A 24,462-nucleotide genomic window follows, 5' to 3' on the forward strand; every position below is an offset into this window, starting at 1 on the left:
TGATATTAAAAAATATTTAAATATATTAAAAAAGCGTTAATCAAAAAATAGCGGTGGCAGAGACCCGCATTAAGAAGGTGGAAGATTGCATTCAAAACGTGGAATGGATACTGAGCAAGACAATAAAAATTATACATCACCAAGAAGGTAAACTCCTTGATCTGGAGGGAAGATCACAGCGGAAGAATATCAGAATCTATAACATTCCCGAAGGAGCGGAGGGCCCGTCTATGACGGAGTTTGTCGGAAAGTTACTGCAGGACGCGCTGGACCTTCCCCCGGCTATGAAGCTGGAAATCGAAAGAGCCCACTGCGCGCTAGTTCCAAAACCTACCCAGGATACAAAGCCACGATCAATTATAATTAAATTCCTTCGGTACAGCACCAAGGTGGAGATTCTACGAAGGGCCTGGGGTAAGAAGAGAGTGTTTTTAGAGGATAAATTAATATATTTCGTCCAGGATTACACCCCCCCCCCCGCGGTCCTCCAGAAATGCAAAGAATACTCTGAAGTAAAGCGAGTACTAAAGCAAAATAAGATTAGATTTCAAACTCCGTACCCTGCTAAACTTCGAGTGTTTTATGACAACGGGACGCGGTTGTACCAGACAGTGGAAGAGGCGACTACAAACATGAAGGCCAGAGGGTTGCCCGTCAGCATGACCAAAACGAAAGAAAGCCTGGCTGAGGAATTGTCCCGCTTGGTTTGGGAAATAGTGCGAGAATTGAGAAGGCAGGAGACGGGAGGAAGCCGAGAGAACCATATCAGGAAGAGACTGGGAGTTTCCCAAAGACAGTCCTCACCCCTTTCAGAAGAGCCACAAGGTTTGGCTAACTTTAAAAATGTTGAGAAGCTAAACAGAAGCAAAAGTACACGGTGATATACCTATCTCGAGAAATACTTATTATAATGTGGATTTTATATTACTTAGTTGTTATTCTTTATTCGCTCACTTACTCCTTTTTCCCCACCAAAATGAGAATATATATATGTATATATGTGTGTGTGTGTGTATGTATATGTATATATGTGTATGCATATGTATATATGTGTGTGTGTGTGTGTGTGTGTGTGTGTATATAGGAAGAGTACACAGGGAAATCTTTTCTGTGTAATGGATTTGTTCACTGACTTTTATGAATACTGCAATGGGGGCCATCAACTCACAAATAGGAGGGGTTATCCCCCACAGCTAGACATTTCCTCTAACTCAACGGAGGGTCATTTACTAGAGACCTCAGCCTTGGAATCACACGTTTGTTGCCATTTTTATTATTATTTGAGTTTCTTGGTTCTTATTTGTTCAGGGAGTAGATCGATTAAGCTTTATTCTAATTTCAATGATACATTGACAGATAAATACAGATGGCTAAGGACAAGGTAAAATTCATTTCTTTTAATGTAAATGGGCTATTAAATCCAATCAAACGTAAGAGAATTTTATCCAAAATGAAAAAAGAACAAACCCGTATAGTATATTTACAGGAAACTCATTTAAGTGATAATGAGCATAAAAAAACTAAAGAGAATGTGCTTCACTAATCTGTTTTTCTCCTCATATAAATCAGGACATAGGAGAGGAGTTGCTATTCTTATCTCAAGTAAGCTAAATTTTGAAAAAATATTTGAAATGGGAGATAAAGAAGGCAGATATATTCTGTTAAGGGGGAATATAGACGGCAATTCAGTTACTCTATTGAATATATACGCACCCCCAGGAAGTGATATTGGTTTCTTTCAGAAAATTACTGATATTATGGTAACGGAAACAGAAGGTCTTCTGATATGTGGGGGAGACTTAAATTTACAATTACAACCAAACTTAGACTCTTCCAATAGAAAAACCTATGAAACAAAATCTTTACATAAGAAAGTTAATACACTTTTTGAGGATGTTGGTTTAATTGATATATGGAGGGACCTTTTCCCCGACAGAAGGGATTACACTCATTATTCTGCTCCACATTCTGTATATACAAGAATAGACTATTTCATGACATTTAGAAAAGACAAAGACAAAATAAACACCTGTGGAATTGGGACAATAGATGTAAGTGACCATGCACATATATATTTATCTGTTGATTTTGACCTACAACCAAAGAATACTATTTGGAAACTAAATTCAAGTCTACTCATTGATCCATACTTTAAGAAACAAATTAAAAAAGAAATTGGTCTCTACTTAGAATTTAATGATAATGGAGAGGTTTCACCTCCCATTTTATGGGATACTCTGAAGGCGGTCTTAAGAGGGAAAATTATAGCGATATCTTCATATAAGAAAAAAATAAGGAATAAAACATTAGAGGAATTACAAAATAGGCTAAAGGAACTAGAGAAAAAACGCAAATTGAATTTGGCACAGGATACATTAGGGGAAATTATAAGAATTAGGAATGAAATAAATAATTTGGCTACGCAAGAAATCAGGAAAAACTTAATGTTTCTGAAACAGAGACATTATGAAAGTGGATCGAAATCTATGAAAATACTGGTGTGGAAACTGCAAAAAAAAGATAGCAGAAAATACAATTCACAGGATTAGGGACCCAAGAACGAAAATGATAAAAAATAAGCTAAGTGAAATTCAAGAAGCTTTTGAAGTCTTTTACAAAATGCTATATTCCAAAGTTCCAGGGGGAAGCATAACCCAAATTGACACCTTCTTGAATTCTCTAGAGTTACCCACTTTAAGCGAAGAACAAAATAGAAGGATGACTGCTAACATAACTGAAGTTGAATTAAAAGCTGCAATTAGTAGGCTTAAATTAAGCAAGTCACCAGGATCAGATGGGTATATGGCAGAGTGGTACAAAGAATTTAAAAATGAGCTAATTCCTGTTTTACTCCCCACATTGAACTGGGCTCTAAAAAAGGCACAAATGCCACCCAGTTGGAAGGAAGCGATAATCTCAGCTATACCAAAAGAAGGCAAGGATAAAATGGAATGCAGGTCATTTAGACCAATATCCATTCTTAATGTAGATTATAGGTTATTTACCTCCATCATGGCCAAATGATTAGAGGAGTTTCTACCCATACTGATACGTAATGATCAGACAGGTTTTATACGACAACACCAGACTCAAGACAATATACGAAGGACACTTCACATTATGGATCATATACAAAAAAATAAAATTGAAGTAATAGTGATAAGCGTGGACGCTGAAAAAGCATTTGATTCGGTTAATTGGAATTTTCTTTACAGAGTTTTACATAGATTTGGTTTCCAAGACAATTATTAAAACTATACAGACACTATATGACAATCCTACTGCTAGGATTAAAATCAATGGATATTTATCAAATAGTCTTACCCTAGAAAGGGGCACGAGGCAGGGTTGTGCATGGTCACCACTACTCTTTGTGCTATATCTGGAACCATTAGCTCAGTACATCAGACAAAATGAAGATATCAGGGGAATTACTATTAAAGGGACAGAGCATAAATTGGCTTGTTATGCGGATGACATTTTGATCTATCTAGGGCAACCAACATACTCTTTACCTAATTTGATGCAATCCTTTGAACAATATGGTCAATTATCAGGATACAAGATCAACATAGATAAAACCCAATTACTTTCATATTACTATAGCCCACCAAGAGAAATTGAAAGTCGATACCCCTGGGCATGGCACACAGAGTCTTTCAAATATTTGGGCATCATTGTGCCAAAAGATTTGGCAAAATTATCAGAATGTAATTATCAGCCTCTATATAAAAAAATTAAGGAAGATGTGGCAAGATTCCTTTTTTCAATCTCAGTTCAAGGACTGAGTCTAGACATCAAGTCTGTTCCGCCTTTCCATCATGGCTGATCCCAGATCCCACTCAACCCCGTACACTTGCTTTCTCGTCATATCCTTTGATGCCCTGACCAATCAGGAAACAATTAACTTCTGCCTTAAACATGCCCACGGACTTGGCCACCACTGCAGTCTGTGGCAGAGCATTCCAGATTCACTACTCTCTGGCTAAAAGAATTCCTCCTTACCTCTGTTCTAAAAGGTCACCCTTCAATTTTGAGGCTTTGCCCTCTAGTTCTGGATACCCCCACCATAGGAAACATCCTCTCCACATCCACCCTATAATTCATTTCAGCATTTGGTAGGTTTCAATAAGATCCCCGCCCCCCACGCATTCCTCGAAATTCCAGTGAAGACAGGCCTAAAGCTACTAAATGCTCCTCATGTGTTAACCCCTTCATTCCCAGAATCATCCTCATAAACCTCTTCTGGACTCTCTCCAATGACAACACATCCTTTCTGAGATAAGGGGCTCAAAACTGTTAACAGTACTCCAACTGCAGCCTGAGTAGTGTCTCATAAAGGCTCTGGATTATCTCCTTGCTTTCATATTCTATTCCCCTTGAAATAAATGCCAACATTGCATTTACCGCAGACTCACCCCTTATTACATGCTTTTTCCAGCTCCCTTTGCAGTGTCAACCCCACATGTTGGCTACTATTTGGAGGCCTATATATGATTTCCATAATGATTTTTTTTCACCCTTGCAGTTTCCTAACTCCACCCACAAACATTCAACATCCTCTGACCCCTAGACTCCACCTTCCGCTCACGGACATGTAAGACATAGTTTCTTTCTGTCCACCTTTAATCTCTCCCTTTTCCGACTTAAACTTTGAAATTTCAACTTTATTTCAGTCAGATCTTTAGAGCAACAGTTATAATTATGGCTACTCTAAGAAGCGCCAAAAGGAACCTGGACCCAGGCAACAGAAAGCCTAGAAAAGATGACGAGTTTTCGGAGGAACCCCCTTGGGTGAAGAGATTAGAGTCTCAAATCAGCAGTATCGGTACTGAAATAACTCAACTAAAAGAGAAATTTGAAGAAAAAATTGACTCTCTGAGCCTTGATCTTAAAGAAGTTAGTCGAAATGCGGCTGACCTTTCTTCTCGTTTGGAAAAGGCTCAACAACAAATTGTCAATCTGGAAGCTCGGTCACATCGGAATAATATTCGAATTGTTGGATTAAAAGAGAAATCAGAATCTGCCGACACACTGGATTATTTTGCTAAAGTGTTTCAGTCTTTATTTCCGGAGGTTTGTTCGCTACCTCCGGATATGAAATGGCACACAGAACCGGTGTTTTAAAACTTTTGGATCAAGGGAAAAACAGGCATATTGTTGTGCGTTTTCTCCATTTTAGAGACAAAGACCGCATTATTAAGCTTGCAAGAAAACAAAGGTTGTTTCAATTTCAAGGTTCGGAGATTCGCTTTTTTGAAGAGTTTCCATCCGAAGTTGTTAAGAAGCGTGCTGGATTTGCCTCGGCCATGAGATTAGCTTACCAAAAGAAGCTCTTTCCTTCGCTGCAATATCCAGCTAAATTAAGGCTTTTTGTCAAAAATTCTGGGGCTTGTATTTTTGATGACCCAGCTGAAGCATTGCGTTTTATTAACTCTTTGCCTGACAAGTCTGAAGCCTGAAGTTTGAATGATTTACAACGGTTTGATTGTCTCGCGGCGTAAAGAGTGATGAAATTGGAAGATTTGATGGTTATAGAAAGTCTTTAGCTTAAAACATATTTTTATCTCTGAAAAAGACTGGTTTGGATGGTTTTAACCTCAGAAGACATAGCGGGAGAACTGTTGAAAGACTGGATAATTTTGAACCATCTAGATTTTTTTCTCTGCAGCATTTAGATGAACTAATTTTTTTTTGTTCCGTATGCTTTTGTAAAGATCTTTTAAGTACCGTAGATTCCGGATTATAAGCCGCTACTTTTTTCCCACGCTTTGAACACTGCGGCCTTTACTACGATGCGGCTAATGCATGGTTTTTTTTCATGCCGCCAAAAACATTTTGCCTCGTAACAGTAGACCAATAAAATTGATGAGTAGTTCACAGAGGTCCAATGAAATTGTACGATAAATCAAGCGCACTTTCACAATTAAATTATTGTAAATCAGTCATTTGTACTCACCCTCATCAACATGGAAAACACTCAAAGAAAAGCATTGTGCTGCCTTTATGGCAGTTATTTAGTTTATAATATTTTCGCTTAGTAATTCATTTGTTAGTATTTTCTAGTTAAAGTTAGAAGTGTTTTAAGTATATTTGTTTTCTGTACTACATCCCGGAATGCTATGACGTCACATCCGGTTTCGCCGCGTCTTGTGGGAAAATACCGGTTTGCGATAAACGGAAAGGAGGGGGCGAGCGCATTAGACCCGCGCGAGAACGCTGCCAGCATATGATGCAGCTTTTAAGTTAAAGGCGATCAATAACTTTTCCTGGTAGGCTGCAGTATATATTCTTTTACCAGTCGTTAGGAGATATTGGAATGTTGTTCGTGCACTGTTCAGTAAAAAAGTATACGCAACGTAATTTGTGTGTTACCGATACGTATGTATATTTAAAAGTAGCCGTGTTACAGGCACGGTTCGAAAAAAAGCATTTGCAATATGTATTTGTTTATGTTACCATACGGATTTAATTAAAAGTTAAAAAATCCTCACGTGTAATATCTTTCTGTGTAAATATCTCATATTACAACGTGGGACACCTACGGCTTAAAATCCGGTGCGGCCTGTACAAGTACAAAATTGATTTTCTTTCTAAAATTAGAGCCTGCGGCTTTTAATCAGGTGCACTCTGTAGTCCGAATTTACGGTAATTATTTGGATTTCCTTATGTTTTAAAAATAGATTGGCTAATTTAAAGATGGCGATTGTTTTTCTTTTGTGCAAATATTTCAAGAATTGTTTTGGATGTGTTTTTCTTCCCTTATCTAATATTATGAAGGTTACTTTTGTGGTGACCCACATCCCAGCACACTCAAACCGGCTCACAAAGTGGAGCGCGCTGGCATTGAGTCCGGTCCCAAAAAGGGCGCCAAGCCTGCTTCACCAGCAAGGGGAAAAGCCCACGTGCGAGACGGGACTGTGAATACGCGCCCCCTACAGTATTCCCGCCCAGGGAGGGCGGGATCAGGAAGGCTTTAAAACGAGGCCGCGAAGTTTGAATAAACCTTTTTTGTAACTGCAGCTCACCGACTACGTGTCGTTATTTCAGCGCTGTGTGTAGCACACCGCTACAATTGGTGACCCCGACGGCCCAAACGATATTTGGACCGGAGATGAATGACACCGCATCTGTTCATGCAGTTTTGTTAAAACTGCCAAGCTTCTGGATGCTGCGACCTTACCTATGGTTCCAGCAAGCAGAAGCCCAATTCCACATTCAGCGGATAACCTCGGATGCCACATGTTACTACTACGTGGTGAGCTCCCTCAACCAGGAGACAGCCGCCCAGGTTGAGGAGTTCATACAGTCGCCCCCGGAGGACGACATATACACAGAATTCAAAGCCCTGCTCATAAGGACTTTCGGACTCACACGGCGCGAGCGAGCTGCCCGCTTACTGCACCTGAATGGTTTGGGGGACAGGCCACCATCGGCTTTGATGAACGAGATGCTGTCCCTGGCCGAAGGACACAAGCCCTGCCTCATGTTTGAGCAGGCATTCCTGGAGTAACTGCCCGAGGACATATGCCTGCTGCTGTCCGACGCGGATTTCAGCAACCCCCGGAAGGTGGCGGCCCGGGCAGACGTGCTGTAGAAAGCCAAGAAGGAGAGTGGGGCATCCGTCACACAGATCACCAGGCCACGCTCCCAGCAGCAGACCAGACCAGGCCCCGCCGCAGAGCCCACTAACCCCAGAGGCAGGGTGAGGAGACCAACGAACAATGGTGCGTCTACCACCAGCAGTGGGGCGCAGAAGCCCGCTGCTGTAGCCCACCCTGTAAGTTCCCAGGAAATGCCAGGGCCAGCCACCACTGATGGCTACAGCGGCTGGCCATTGGGATAGCCTCCTGTATGTCTGGGACAAGCAGTCGGGACGCCGCTTTTTGGTCGACACCGGAGCCGAGATCAGTGTCTTACCTCTGACGAGTTATGACACCTGCAACAGAGAACCGGGTCCCACCCTGAGGGCCGCGAATGGCAGCACAGTAAGGACCTACAGCACCCGTACGGTGCGGCTACAGTTCGGCTCCAGCCGGTTCACGTGGGACTTCACACTGGCCGCCGTAGCCCAACCGCTCCTCGGAGCGGATTTTTTGCGAGCTCACAGCCTACTGGTCGACCTGCAAGGGAGGAGATTGGTCCATGCCGAGACCTTTCAAAGGTTCTCCCTGGGTGAAGCCCAGTTGCCGGCCCCACAGCTGGACTCCATCACGCTGTCCGACAACGACTCTCACCAGAGTCCTGGCGGATTTCCCATCGGTTCTGGCGCCGCAGTTCACGGCAGCCATGCCCAGACACGATATACAGCACCACATCCCGACACAAGAACCACCCCTCCACACCCGTGCTCGAAAGCTTCCCCCGGACAAGCTCCGACTGGCGAAGGAGGAGTTCAAGAGGATGGAGGAATTGGGGGTCATATGGTGGTCTGACAGCCTATGGACCTCCCCCCTGCACATGGTGCCCAAAGCAACAGGGGGCTGGAGACCATGCGGCGACTACCGCAGGCTGAACGAGGCTACATCACCGGACCGTTACCCTGTGCCGCACATTCAGGACTTTGCAGAAAATCTGCATGGCGCACGGATCTTGTCCAAGGTAGACCTCATCCGGGGATACCATCAAATCCTGATGCATCCGGACGACGTCCCCAAAACAGCAGTCATCACCCCGTTCAGCCTTTTCAAGTTCCTCCGCATGCCGTTCGGCCTAAAGAATGCCGCACAGACGTTTCAGCGGTTAATGGACGTGGTGGGACACAACCTGGATTTTGCTTTCATCTATTTGGACGACATCCTCATAGCCAGCTGTAGTTGTCAGGAGCATCTGTCCCACCTCCGTCAACTCTACGCCCGACTGAGTGAATACGGCCTGACAATCAACCCGGCCAAATGCCAGTTCGGGCTCGACACCATTGACTTCCTGGGCCACAGGATTACTAAAGACGGGGCAACCCCTCTGCCCGCCCAGGTAGACACGGTCCACCATTTCCCCTGACCCAACACAATCAAAGGCCTTCAGGAATTTGTGGGTATGGTAAATTTCTACCACTGCTTTCTCCCTTCAGCAGCCCGAATCATGCGCCCCCTGTTCGCCCTGATGTCGGGTAAGGGCAAGGACATTACCTGAGACGAGGAGTCTGCCGCCGCTTTCATTAAAACCAAAGAAGCCTTGGCAAACGCCGCGATGCTAGTGCACCCCAGAACGGACGTCCCTACTGCCCTCACAGTGGACGCATCTAACACGGCAGTCAGTGGAGTGCTGGAACAACTCATCGAGGGTCGCTGGCAACCCCTGGCATTCTTCAGCAAACACCTACGACCACCCGAGCTCAAATACAGTGCTTTCGACCGGGAACTGTTGGCGCTATACCTGGCAATCCGGCATTTCAAGTACTTCTTAGAAGGTAGGCCCTTCACCGCATTCACGGACCACAAACCGCTTACCTTTGCGTTCACAAAAGCATCCGACCCCTGGTTGTCTCGCCAGCAGCAACATCTGTCCTACATCTCCAAATACATGACGGATGTCCGGCAAGTCTCGGGAAAGGACAATGTCGTGGCGGACGCCCTCTCCCGCCCTAACATCCAAGCCCTGTCCCAGGGGGTAGACTATGAAGTGCTGGTGGAGGCGCAGCAGGCAGACAAGGAGATCCCTAGTTACAGAACTGCAGTCTCTGGTTTGCAGCTCCAGGACCTCCCCGTAGGCCCAGCTGAGAGGACCCTACTCTGTGACGTCACCACCAGTCAACCCCGCCCCGTCGTTCCGGCAGCCTGGCGGCACCGCGTTTTTGACTCCATTCACAACTTAGTGCACCCCTCCATCAGGTCAACCGTCCGGATGGTAGCCAACAGGTTCGTTTGGCACGGACTCCGCAAGCAGGTCAGTGAATGGGCCAAAACGTGCATGCACTGCCAAACAGCCAAGGTGCAGCGGCACACCAAAGCTCTGCTGCAGCAGTTCCACCCCACCCACTGGTGTTTCGACCACATTCATGTGGATATTGTGGGCCCCCTGCCAGTGTCGCGAGGAGCGCGGCACCTCCCGACTATCGTGGACCGTTTCACAAGATGGCCAGAGGCGGTCCCACTCACCAACACCACCTCCGAATCTTGCGCCCGGGCACTGATTGCCACCTAGGTATCTCGCTTTGGTGTACCAGCCCACATTACCTCCGACAGAGGTGCCCAGTTCACCTCCAGCCTGTGGTCAGCTATGGCCAGCCTTTTGGGGACACAGCTGCACCACACAACTGCCTACCACCCACAGTCGAACGGACTAGTGGAGCGTTTCCACCGTCACCTGAAGTCGGCTCTCATGGCCTGCCTCAAAGGGCCTAACTGGGTGGATGAGCTTCCCTGGGTCCTGCTCGGAATCCGCACGGCACCCAAAGAGGATCTGCACGCTTTGTCGGCCGAGTTGGTGTACGGCGCACCCTGGTCATCCCAGCCCCAAGGGGGCAAGAGGAAGAACCCGCAGCAGTCCTGGGCAGACTATGCGAGAGGCTCGGTAACCTGGCCCCCATACCCACTTCACAGCATGGACAGAACCCGACCTGCGTACCCAAAGACCTGCAAAACTGTAAGTTCATTTTTGTACGACAGGGCGGACATCGGGCACCACTACAGCGGCCCTATGAGAGGCCGTTTACGGTGATTAGAAACAACGGGTCCACATTCGTGCTGGACATTGGGGGTAAGAGGAGGTTTTCACAGTAGACCGACTCAAACTGGCCCATGTGGACTTGGCGCAGCTGGTTGAGATTCAGGCACTGCGGCGCAGAGGCAGACCTCCCAAACAGAGTCCGACCCAGACTGAGGACATTGGGGGGTGTATCGCTAGTTCTGGGGGGTGGGGGTTATGTGGCAACTCACTTCCCAGCGCACTCGAACCGGCTCACAAAGTAGCGCGCGCCGGCATGAAGGCCAGTCCCAAAAGGGGCGCCAAGCCTGCTTCACCAGCAAGGGGAAAAGCCCGTGCGTGGGACGGGACTGTGAATACGTGCCTACAGTATTCCCGTCTGGGGAGGGCAGGATCAGGAAGGCTTTAAAGCGAGGCCCCGAAGTTTGAATAAACCTCTTTTGCAACTGCAGCTCACCAACTACGTGTCGTTATTTCAGCGCTGCATGTAGCACACTGCTACACTTTCAAAATTGAAGGTTGTGTTGTTTTACAAAAAAGAACATTGTTCCTTCCAATTTAATTATATTGAGATAACATGTTGACTGTAATGAGTTTTATGTTCAGTAGAGGGAGACAGAGATTACTTTTTCATTTTTTTTTATTTAGGTAGAGTTTATTTTTGCTTTCTATGCTTTTCTTGGGGCTTGTGTCGATTGATAACTTATTTCCAGGCTTTGTAGTTTGGGTGGGTTTTTTTCTTTTTTTATCCCCATTATGGAATCCCGGAGCATACACAAATTATTATTATCGTTCGTCTCTGCCATTTTCGACTACCTTATCTTGACATGCATCTGACTACTCTTTTTAGATACAAAGTCTCATGATGATACCTAAACAGTTAAATGTTTTAAGTTGGAATGTCCGTGGTTGGAATCATCCTATTAAGCGTAAGAAAACATTTTAAATTATTAACCAATTCCAACCTGATATAATCTTTGCTCAAGAGACGCATATCAGGTTATGTGATAAAAATCGATTTTTTAAATCTTGGGAGAGTCCTCAGTTTCATGCAGACTCTCAGAGTAAAATTAGAGGTGCTTCTATTTTTATTGATTCCAATATCCCTTTTAATCAGGAGGATATTATAGCCGATATTAATGGTAGATTTTTGATTGTTAAAGGAATAATTTAAAATAGGAAAATGGTTTTGGTTAATATTTATGGACCAAATGTTGTTGATCCCTCATTTTTTAAAGCTGTCTTTGCTCTATTACCTGACTTAAATGAATATATGTTATTAAGGGGTGGTGATTTTAATACTTGTTTAAATCCTTTAATGGATAAGTCACATTCCAAACATCAACTCCCTAATCATTCTGCATCACTTTTAATTCATTTTTAATTGATTATGGTTTAATTGAAATTTGGAGGCATATGCATCCTAGTGATAGAGAATACTCTTTTTTTCTCACATGTTCATAATAAATATTTGAGAATCGACTATTTTATAGTTGACTCTCGACTTTTATTTAATGTCCAGAAATGTGAGTATGATGCAATTGTTATCTCTGATCATGCTCCTTTAAACCTAATATTTGAACTGAAAGATGTTGCTTCTACCAGACCATTTTGGTGTTTTCCAGAACACTTGTTACCAAGTTCAGAATTTGTTAAGTTTATTGAAAATCAGATAAAAGAGTTTTTTCTCTTTAATAATACAGGAAACGTCTCAAAGTTAGTAATTTGGGATACATTAAAACCCTATTTACATGGTCAGATTATTTCGTATATAGCTAAACTGAAGAAACAAACAAGAATGGAATTAGATAAAATCTCTAAACAAATTAAAGAATTAGATAACATCAATGCAATCTCTCCAAATATTGCTTCATTTAAAAGAAGAGTAGAATTATAATCACAATATAATTTATTATTAACTTATCCTATTGAAGGATATTTGCTTAAATTGAAAAGTCAATTTTAAATTTTTGGGGATAAAAATAATAAGCTCTTAGCTTCCCAATTAAGAGCAGCTAGGGCTAAAAGACAAATTTTAAAGATTTGTAAAAATAATGGAGATATAGCAAGTAACCATGAAGACATTAATAATATTTTTCAAGATTTTTATTCTGATCTTTATAGATCTCAATTTCCTGCAGCTTCCTCCAAAATGAAGGCTTTTTTGTATAAGATTAAATTTCCTCAAATTTCTGTTGAAGATCAACAGATGCTTGATGCTCCAATTACCGAGCATGAAATTCAGAAAGCTATTTTATTAATGCAATCAGGTAAAGCTCCTGGACTTGATGGTTATTCGGTAGGATTTTACAAAAAATTTGAAAAATTACTTTCTCCGTAACTTTTGGAAATATTACATGAATCCTTTGAGAAGGGTAGTTTACCTTTTTATGAAGCATCTATTTCCTTAATCCTTAAGAAAGATAAAGATCATACAGAATGTTCATCATATAGACCTAGTTCGCTATTAAATGTGGATGCAAAAATTCTAAGATAATGGCTAACCGTTGGGAAAATATTTTAACTAAAATCATCTCTATGGATCAAACCGGCTTTATTAAAGGTTGTTACTCTTTCTCTAATGTTCAGCGATTGATTAACATTATATATTCACCATTATCTAAGCAACCTCAATGTGTTATCTCTCTTGACATAGAAAAGGCATTTGATAGAGTTGAGTGGCCATATTTGTTTAAGGTATTAGAAAAATTTGGTTTTGGTAATAATTTCAATAGGTGGATTCAAATGAATTATAAGAATCCTATTGCCACGGTTATTACTAACCATTTCAGGTCCTCTTTTTTTTCACTTTCTCGTGGTACTAGACAGGGATGTCCTTTAAGCCCTTTATTATTTAATCTTGTATTGGAGCCTTTGGCCATAACACTATGTGAAGCCAAAAATATTCATGGTCTCTCTATGAATGGAGCCATACTTAAGATTTCTCTTTATGCAGATGATCTTTTGGTTTTTATTTCAAATCCTGAGGAATCAATTCCTAATCTTTTGGAAACACTAAAGGATTTTGGTAAATTTTCAGGATATAAACTTAACTTGAATAAAAGTGAATTGTTTTCATTAAATGCCCCTGTTTTTATATATAATTATATTCCTTTTAGAATTGTTAATACTTTTAAATATTTAGGTATTATAATTACTAAAAAATATAAAGATCTTTATAAAGCTAATATAGTTCCTTTAATGGACTCCTTGAAACAACTGTTTTCTAGATGGAATCCACTTACTCTTTCTTTAATAGGTCATATCCATGCTGTGAAAATGATGATTTTACCTAGATTTTTATATATTTTCCAAAATATACCTATCTTTTTAACTAAAATTTTTTTTGATCAAACTGACTCTCTTATTTCTTCCTTTATTTGGAACAATAAGAGACCAAGAATTAATAAGTATCATTTACAAAAATCTAAAAAAGATGGTGGACTTGCACTTCCTAATTTAAGACTGTATTATTGGGCTGTTAATATCAGACAATTATGTTTTTGGCTATATTGGCTTGACAAGAGCCAAAAACCACTATGGGTTGATTTGGAATTAAAAGCTGTTAAACAATTTCATTTAACTTCAATATGAGGAGCTCCATTACCTTTACAACTCTCTAAAATTCCAAATTTAAATCTTTATCCTGTTATTAAACAGTGCTTACAGATTTGGTTTCAGTTTTGGAATTTTTAAAATTTTAAACAACTTAAGTTGTCTAGTTTTTTATATTGAAACTTTTTTATTTAAACCTTCAATAACCAATCCCATTTTTCTCCTATGGAGAAATAAAGGGATCCATTCTTTTACAGATTTATTTTGTGATGGTCGATTGATGACTTTTGAAGAGTTAATTAACAAATATTCTCTCGCTCATACACATTTTCTGCAATATCTTCAGGTTAGACATTTTTTACAATAATATTTATCTAAGTTTCCATATTTGCAAGAATCTGTAGGATACCATTTTGAAGTTGAATCCTTTAGTGAGAGGTTCCATTAGCAGAATTTATAATTTATCTTTGTTGCAAAAAGAGAACCTCTCACTAAAGATTAAACAAGATTGGGAGAGAGAACTTAATATGACCTTTGTAAATGAAGATTGGTTGTGGGTTTTGAAAAACGTAAATTCTTCTTCTATATGTGCTAATCACTGTTTAATTCAGTTTAAAATTGTTCACCATCATTATTTAACAAAGGAGAGACTATCTAAAATATTTCCTCGTATAGACAACTACTGCGATAGGTGTAAAACTGAAGTAGCTACTTTGTCACATATGTTCTGGTCATGTTCTTCATTAAAATCATTTTGGAAATCTATTTTCTACAATTTCTAAAGCTCTGAAAATTAATTTACAACCTAATAGATTGACTGTTCTATTTGGAACAGTTTCACATCATATTCAGGGTATTTCATCTTCAGACCAACATGTAATTGCGTTTGTTACATTATTGGCAAGAAGGGCTATTTTATTAAAATGGAAAGATACCTCTGTCCCTACATTAATTGAATGGTTTTCTCAAGTAATGTTATGTCTCAGCTTGGAAAAAATTAGTAGAACTTCTGATCCCCGATTTGATTTTGAGAGAAAATGGGGCTCTTTTGCCAAATATTATCATTTAATTTGAATTATTTTATATGGTTTCTTTCTAATCTTATTCTATATAAATATGAATTGATGGTTGATGATTCTTTTTCATCTTTGTAAGACGTATTGCTCCAGGGGTTGATTCCTAATGGGGTTTTCCCCCCTTTTTTTTGTAGTCAGTAGGTTTTTTTTCTTAGTTAGATGGGGTTCTTTTTTTCCTTCTTTTCCTTATATATATTTTTTTTCATTTTTATATATTACGATCAGCTTTTATTTTCTTCAGCTTTATTAACTGTATATATATTAATTTGTTGAAGCTTTGTATCATTTTATAGCTGTAGAAGATTACGTACCAATAAAAAGATTCTAAAAAATGAAAAAAAAACATTCTTTGACTCTATGTCACCTCTTTCTAAAGATATAATTCCATCTCTTACCAACAGAGCCACACCATCACCTATACCTTCCTGCCTGTCCTTTCAATACAATGCATATCCTTTGATGTTAAGCTCCCAACTATGGCCTTCTTTCAGCCATGACTCAGTGATGCCTGCAACGTCGTACTGACCAATCTGTAATTGCACTACAAGATTGTTCACTTTTTTCAAATTCTACATACATTTAAATACAGCACCTTCAGTCCAGCATTCTTCACCCTTTTGAATTTTGCCTCTGTGTTACAATTTATCTTCCTGCTCTGTCTACATTGGCTACCCTATCATTGGCTTGTCCTGGCCAGCTGATGGCGTAGTGGCATCAGTGCCAGACTTCGGAGCGAAGGCTCCCGAGTTCGAATCCAGCCGGCTCCCTTGCACGCTTTCTATCCATGCTGGGTTGAGTGTCGAGATAGCAACTCGGCCTCATAAAAATAAGAAAGCCCGCTAAAAAAGCACTGTCATGATGGCATCCCTATGATTCCACTCAGAATTAAGGGCTTTCTTCTTCTATTGGCTTGTCCTTCCTTGCATTCATGTTACACCCATCATCTACTTGTAAACCTGTTGCCTCATCCTCATCTCTATCAATCTGGTTCCCATCCCCCGCCATATTCTTTTAAACCACTCACCGCAGCTCCAATCACCTTAAAAATATCCCCTTTCATATTCGCAAATGCCTCTGATCACCCTGTACACCTCTGTGAAGTCAGCTCTGATTCTCCTTTGCTCCAAAGAGAAAAGCCCTAGCTTGCTCACCCTTTTCTCATAAGACATGCTCTCTAATCCAGGTGGCAAACCGGAAAATCTCCTCTGTACCCTCTCTAAAGCTTTCATATCCTTCCTATGATGAGGCAATCAGAACGGAACACAATATTCCAAGAGTGGTGTAACCAGGGTTTTATAGAACTGCAATTTTACCGTTTCTTTCTTGAACTCAATCTCTTGATTAATGAAGACTTCTTTAGGGATCTTTGGAATGGGACCCCAAGGAAATGGTGTCTTGTTGCTAGCGTTCTAGTTTGCATCAAATTCCAATCAAACACCATGTCGATTCATGCCTGATGTTGCCTTACGGTTAAAAGTTTGTCTTTTGCAAATGTTTCCTGACCAGGCCCCTCCTTTCCTGGGATCTCGGCACCATGTGCTCCTCCCATTCATCAGTTGTATTTGCTATGGGAAGTCTGGGTGTTATTATGTGAGGGACTGTCAGTGTCTCTGTGACTGACACAATACTCTGCCCCCACAGTGTTCTGCATTTACTATGTGTTGCGGGGGGTGCTGCAGGAGAAGCAACTGGAGCTGGTGGCCTTCGTTCTGTCCATATTGTTGGTCTTGGTCCGTTCCATTGTGAACTTCATTGTGGCCAGACCAGAGGAAAAGAAATCTGTGCAGGTGAGTGCCAAGGCTTCTGTACCAACTGCCCCTCATTTGTCTGAGCATCTCAGAGATCATAGCACCATACAGCAGTCTACAACTCCTTGGGTAATCTGAAATAAAAATTAAATGCTTGGAATATTCTGCAGGTTAGGCAGCATCTGCAGAGAAAGAAACAGTTTATGTGGAGCCCAGTGGGAAAAACTACAAAATGGCCCAGTCCATCACAGGTGAAGCCCTCCCCACCATTGAGCATATCTACACAGAGCATTGTCGCAGGAAAGCAGCATCCATGATCAAGGGCACAGACCATCCAGGTCATGCTCTCTTCTCGCTGCTGCCATCAGGCAGAAAGTGCAGGAGTCTCAGGACTCACACTACCAGACTCTTGAACCAGAGGGAATAATGTCACTTACCCCAATACTGAGCTGTTCCTACAACCTATCTTTCAACAACTCCTCATCTCGTGTTCTCAATAATTATTGCTTTCTCCTTCCCTCTCACAACCCCTTCTCGACCCCCCCTCCGCCCCTCCCCCACCTCCACCCCGCTCTCGCCACCAGTTCACTCTCTCCCACACCTCCCACTCCTCACTCCCACCTCTCCTCTTCTCTCCCCCTCCCCTCCCCATTCTCCCCCTCCTCCTCCTCCCCTCCCTTCTCCCCCTCTCTTTACTGTGAATGCTTGCAAGAAAATGAATCTCAGGGTCTATGTCACTAAATATATATATGTAGTATACATACATATCATTATTACATTGATATTAAATTTACTTTGAACTTTTGAACATTGAAATCCCACTCCCCAGATCTGAGCACAGGATCCAGATGGACATTTAAGAGGAGTTTGGATAGGTACACATTGGCAGGGTTATGAAAGGCTGTGGTCTGGGTGCTGGTCGATGGGACTAGGCAGAATAACAGATTGGCTTAGTGTAGATGAACGGAAGGATCTGTTTCTGTGTCTATGACACCAGCGTCATTCAGAGGAAGACACCTTGTTGAAGGGTCATTATTGAGAGGCCAGCACAGAATCAGAGGGCCATGCTGTGTAACCAACATCATTCTCATGCAACATTAGTTGTCAGTTAATAACTCACAAAATTACTAAATTCACAACACCAACCTGAAGAATATTTTCACTTTTAATTTGAATGTGCTGATACAACAGTTTCCAAAGCTGTCTCTTGTGAAAAGTGCTTTTCGAAATATCAGAGTGTTTCACAAGTCTGTTTGGAAGGATCCTCCCCTGCTGGGAAGGCAGCTGTTTTCAGTAACAGATTTCAGTGTTGTGATGTTGATATGGGGATTACACACCCATTTTACTGAATTCCTTTATATGTTGAGGAGAGGTGGGGGATTGAACAGATAGGCACAAGTGTTGTAGAACAGAATCTCAAAGATGGTCCCTCAGCTTGCCCTTCACTTCATACTCTGCTCTCTGTTTGGTCAGGGTTCTATTCTCTAATCTCGTTTCTGTTGTATATTTATACATTATTCTAATTATGGAATAGGAAGACCTGGATCCAAGATCACCAAGGAAACACTGATGGGTAGCTGTGGTACGTAGAATGGTGTAGTGAGTCCATTGGTTGTGAACTCAAGGGTGAAGAAACCCAGCTAGATTAGGTATGCAGGTGATGGGGAGATGGAAACAAGTGGGGGAGAGGGGGCATGATTGGACTAGGTAATGAGGGGGTGAGCAAAGAGAGACGGAGACCTGGGAACGGTTATCTGAAAATGGAAAATACAATGTCTACTCCATTGAGCTGCAGGGCAACCCAAGCAGAATGAATCATAACTCTTAGTGTGCAGTGGATACGCCGAGGACACTCAGGGCAGTGTGGAAATGGGAAGGCAAGCTGTAACAAAATATTGTGAAATTTATTCCTGATTCAGCAGTAAAGGTATCTGCAAAGAAAGGAGGCTGTGTACATGTGTTAAAAGTAATTTAAAAAACTATTAGAATTCTGTTCAAAATTAACTACTTCAACAAAATACAGAATGAAATAAGAATATTAAATAAAATGCAGAATACAAGGAGAATAGTTGTTTCTGATGTGACACAATGCTAACAGGGTCACAGGTATCTGACAACCTCCTCGCTCCCTTCAGTCAGTCTGTAACTGAACACTGGTCAGAGTCCCATCCTGGGGACAAGGTTCCCCACCCCCTGCACAAAGCAGCAGCCCTGTGGTGAACTACATATACCTGTCTGGACACGCCCCCCCTGCTGACTGCTCCTGTGGCTCCTCCCACAGGTATAAAGGCGATTGGAGGCACAGACCCTTCCAGTCTCCAGGATGTTGTGTGGTGGTCACTTGCTGCTTGTGCTTTCTTCCAGCCAATAAAAGCCTACCTTAACCCATGTCTCAGAGTTATTGATGGTGCTTCAAGCCCCTTTTCCCCAAACCTCTACCCTGGTACTTTTCCATTCCATAGTACCAGGCTGTACCATCTTTCCTCTCATTACTGTCAACTTGGAACATAACTTCAAAACAGAGACAGAAGAATGTGATTTTCACTGTTATCTGATCCCAAGGTAGTGTACTCCTGCACATTCTGAAGGCATCACCACATTCCAAACTGGCTCTATTTTGTCTTACAACCCCCACTTTAAGTGCACAATTTTACACAAACCAATCAGGAATCAAATGCGACTTCTAGAAAATGTAATTCTTCTTCTTAGACCAGCACTTCTACTGACAAAAGCTCACCTGTGTCTTCGGTCCTGGGTCAGTCTTTCAAGCTGTCCCCAGATGTAGCCCATCTTCAAAGATCTATCCTCTCAGAGATGAGATCTTTGGAGCTTTTGTTGGTGTTTCTGTTACTGTCGAGATGGGGTTGTTAACCCCATGCCTAACCCTCCTCCTTTTGGAGCCGAGTCTGGAGCCGTTGATAGTGGAGTGGATTCTAACAGGAGTGAAGTAATTTTACAACTGAGTTGGGACGTCCAATGTGGACAGAGCACAGGTGCTCTGCAAAACAGTTACTTGGTCCATGCTTGTTCTTGCTGGACCTCAAGAGGCTTTCAAGTGGTTCTTCAAACACTCCTGGCCCCTTTCGATACCAACATGCCCCTGGGTGTAAACTTTGCACATTTCTACATCTTAAGCAGATGGTATGAGCAACACATACAAAATGCTGGAGGAACTCAGCAGGTCAGGCAGCATCCATTTAGAGGAATAAGCAGCCAATGCTTCAGGCCAAGACCCTTCATCAGGACTGGTTAAAGTTTTCTACATCTGTTGGACAAGTTCTCACCCATGTTCTCAGTTTCTTCATACCCCTCCCACCTCCACACCACCCTCAACCACACTGAATCATTAACGCATTATTCCCTCAGCTGGTTTGCCCATGTGGACAGGGAGCTGTTGAAGTCCAAGCACAGACCCCTGCGACATTCCCCGGTTAAAATCAGAGAAACTCCCGTTTATTCCCCCCTTTGCTTTTTGCCTATTAACAATTCTCAGTCCATTGTCATTCTGTTGTCCTGATGAAGGGTCTTGGCCTGTAATATTGACTGTTTATTATCTGACCTGCTGAGTTCCTCCAGCATTTTGTGTGTTTTGCTTTGGATTTCCAGCATCTGCAGAATCTCTTGTGTTTATTTTGTCTTCAAGTACCTCGTTCCTTGAAAAAAGAGACACAGGTAGATAGGATTAAGATTAGTTTTATTTATCACACGTACATCAAAACATCGAAGCATATGGTGAAATGTGTCATTTGCGTCAAAAGCCAGCACAGTCCGAGGATATTCTGGGTGTAACCCACAAGTGTTGTCATGCTTCCATCACCAACTCACTGACCCTAACTGGTACGTTTTTGGACTGTGAGAGGAAGCTGGAGCACCAGAGGAAACCCATGTTGTCATGAGGAGAACATACGAATGCCTTACAGTGGCAGGAATTGAACCCCAGTTGTTGATGCTGTAAGTCCAAGACATTGACTACAGGAGCGAGGATGCCATGTTACTACTGTATGAATCGTTGGTCTGGCTGCACTTGGAAGATTAGGTGCAGTTCTGGTCACCACACTAGAGGAAGAGAGGGAAGAAGTGAGAGAGGACACAGGGTGTAGCCCAGACTGGAGAGTTTGAGTTCAGGAGAGACTAGATTAACTGAGACTGTTAACCCAGGGCAAAGGTGGCTGAGAGCTGATATGCTAGAGGTTTGCAAAATGATGTGGTAGATAGCTAGAGGTTGTTTACCATGGTAAGGATGTCCAAACTTAGGACTTTATTCCCTAGAATGTAAGAGAATGAGGATTGATTTGATAGAGATATAAAAAATGATGAGGCATATAGAAGGGGTAAATACAAGCAGGCTTTGTCCACTGAGGTTGGGTGAAGCCAAATCTAGAGTTCATGGGTTAAGGGTGAAAGATGAAATGTTTAAGGGGAACATGAGAGGGATCTTCTTCACTCAGAGGGTGGTGAGAGTGTGGAATGAACTGCCAGTGGAAGTGATGGATGTGGGTTTAATTACAACATTTAAGAGAAGTTTAGATAGGTACATGGATAGGAGGGGTATGGAGGGCTATTGCCCAGGTGCAGGTTGATGGGACTAGGCAGAATACAGTTTGGCATGGGCTGAAAGACCTGTTCCTGTGCTGTAGTGTTGTATGGTATAAAGTGAGAGGGAGAAGATTTAAATGGGATTTGTGTCCTTCTACCCCGCCACTTCCATCCCTGTGTTCATCTGTCCTTCCTCACTTCCTACTGAAATCTGTTTGCTCTGTCATGGTCTGTCCTCTGATCTGAGACATTGACTCACTCTCTCTCTCTGCATGCATTCTGCCAGGTACAGTGAGACACTCTCTTCTAGAATTGGAAACATGGAAACTTGGTTTCCTCTCAAACCTGGACCCACCTCTGTTGCTGGAGCCTGGTGTCCCTCCTGCAGGTGGGGTTGAGCTGCTGTCCTCAGACTGGTTGCTGAGGGAGGTTCCCACAGTGCTGTCTGACAAGGAGGCCCAGGTTTTAGACCCCGTGGAGATGAGAGGAATAAAGTGAAATGTATAACTTTGTTATACAGTACACAGGTTGAAGGGATTCTGGGCCATTCACTGTTGGTAGCAGAGATTGTGGGTGTGTGAGGAGGTGCCATACTGGTCTAGTTGAGTAATTGCACTGCCTTTTGTAGGAAGAGTTGTAGAAGCAGGCCATTAGACCTAACTGCCCCATGCTGACCAAGATGTTCATCTAAGCTTGTCCCATATGCACATGTTTGGTCTGTGACCCTCTGAACCTTTCCTGCCCACATAGCTGTCGGGTATCCCTCTAATTGTACCTGCCCTTTATCCCTCTGAACCTTTCATGTTCAAGTACCTGTCCCATATCTCTCTGAACCTGTCCTATCCAAGTACCTGTCCCATTTCCCTCTGAACCTTTCCTATCCAAGTACCTGCCCCATATCCCTCTGAATCTTTCCTGTCCATGTGTCTGTCCAAATGCCTTTTAAAAGTCATTAATACATCTGGCTCATTCCATAGACCGATTACTTTCTGGGTGATAAAGATGCTCCTCTGGTTCCTATTAAATCTCTTCTCCTCCTATCTTCATCCTATGCAACATCCATCATTAAGGACCCCCATTACCCAGGATGTGCCCTCTTCACATTGCTACCATCAAGGAGGAGGTACAGGATCATAAAGACACATACTCAATGATTTGGGAAATCTTCCCCTCCACCATCGGATTTCTGAACGGACAGTGAACCCATGAACTCGACCGCACTTTTTCCCCTTCTTTTTTGCACTACTTATTTAATGTAATATTTTGTTGTAATTTATAGTATTTTAATTATGTATTGCACTGTACTGCTGCCACAAGACATATTTCATGACGTATGCCAATGATATTGAACCTGATTCCAATGTCCTCCACTTGATTTCTCAACTCTGAAAAACTGTACGCCCCTCACAATTTCATACACCTCTGAATGACCACCTCTCAATCTACTCCAAAGAGTAAAGTCCCAGCCTGTCCTGCCTCTCCTTCAAGTCCCTTTCTGTGCTCTGTCCAGTTTATTAACATCTTGCCTGTAAGAAGACGACCAAACCAGAACACAGTAGTCTGAATGTAATCTCACCAGCCACAACAGAATGTATGAATGCCCTAACTGGTCACCGACTTATGGTTTGTGCTCTGGTCACTGTGTCCATGGTGGATGGAGGGATTATGTAGAACATAGAACATACAGGACATTTGGCCCTGTTAACCTACTCCAAGATCAAACTAACCTTTCCCTCCTACACAACTCTCCATTTTTCTATCATCCTTATGCCTACCTTATGAATCTCTTAAATGTCCCTGAAGTATCTTCCTGCTCCACCACCCCTGACAATGCATTCCATGTACCTGGCACTCTCTGTGTAAAACAAACAAACAAACAAACCCATCTCTGGAATCTCTCCTATTGTTTCCTCCAATATGCCCTCCCCCCATATTAGCCATTTCCACCCTGAGAAAAGGTCTCTGGCTGTCCACTTGATCATCTCGTACCTCTGTGAAGTCATCTCTCATCCTCCTTCTCTCCAAAGAGAAACCCCTGGCTCACTCAGCCTTTCCTTATAAGACCTGCTCTCTAATCCAGGCAGCATCCTGGTACTCGTAAATCTCCCCTGTACCATCTCAATTGTTTTGGACAGTGGGGTTTGTGCAGTCCTGCATAATTTTGGGCTGCTTTTGTGAGTGTCACTTGGTGGGTGGGGGGTTGAGGGGGGATGCTAAAATTTTGGACGGCCAGGCTGCTGACTGACACATGATCACAGCATCAGGCTAACCATGCTAGATTCATCTGGTGTGTTTCAGGTCAGGTTTGGTTGCAGTGTGGCACTCGGAGTGTTTCTGATAATTGTAAGTGTCATCCACCTGAGGAAAAGAGATGGATACATGGCCTTCCGAGTAGCAGGGGCCCTGGAGAGTGGGCAGTCCCGCTACATCACCCAGACCCTCTGTTTTTCCCTGGTCACCTTTGATCTTCAGGCCCAGGTGAGTGTGTGTATGTGTGCTGTGAAGACTCATCCACCCAACACAAGGTGCAGCTCCTCACCAATTACTCCATTATTGCCCTTGTGTTGTAAGACATAGGAGCAGTATTAGGTCATTTAGCCCATTGAGTCTGCTCCTCCATCTGATCATTGCTGATCTGTTTCCCACTCAACCACAATCTCCTTCCTTCTCCCCGTAACCTTTGATACCCTTATTTATCAACATCTGCCTTAAATATACCCAATGACTTTACCCCATAGGTAGACAGATACTATATTGATCCAAAACAAAATTACAGTGTCACAGTAGCATTACAAGTACACAGATATACAAATACTAGAAGGCAAGTAAGAAAGAATAAAAATAAGTTACCTTAAAAAGTAGTATTCTAAAGGCAGGGTGATGCAATCGTGGCTGATTAAGGG

The 24,462-nt window shown here is 42.4% G+C and overlaps 1 protein-coding gene across 6 annotated transcripts in view; it reads left to right on the forward strand.

Moving 5' to 3' along the window:
* Positions 1-24,462, forward strand: part of LOC140718508 (uncharacterized) — a 75,392-nt gene that overhangs the window by 26,539 nt on the left and 24,391 nt on the right. For 5 of the 6 annotated variants that reach the window (XM_073032437.1, XM_073032439.1, XM_073032436.1 and 2 more), the window contains exons 5-6: positions 16,917-17,062; positions 23,858-24,037. In XM_073032437.1, coding sequence (XP_072888538.1) covers positions 16,917-17,062; positions 23,858-24,037 — 326 coding nt within the window. The remainder of the gene's footprint in view (positions 1-16,916; positions 17,063-23,857; positions 24,038-24,462) is intronic. The other variant, XM_073032441.1, reaches the window with a different exon arrangement.

The sequence above is a fragment of the Hemitrygon akajei genome, chromosome 29, assembly GCF_048418815.1.
Source record: "Hemitrygon akajei chromosome 29, sHemAka1.3, whole genome shotgun sequence".
Classification (NCBI taxonomy): domain Eukaryota; kingdom Metazoa; phylum Chordata; class Chondrichthyes; order Myliobatiformes; family Dasyatidae; genus Hemitrygon; species Hemitrygon akajei.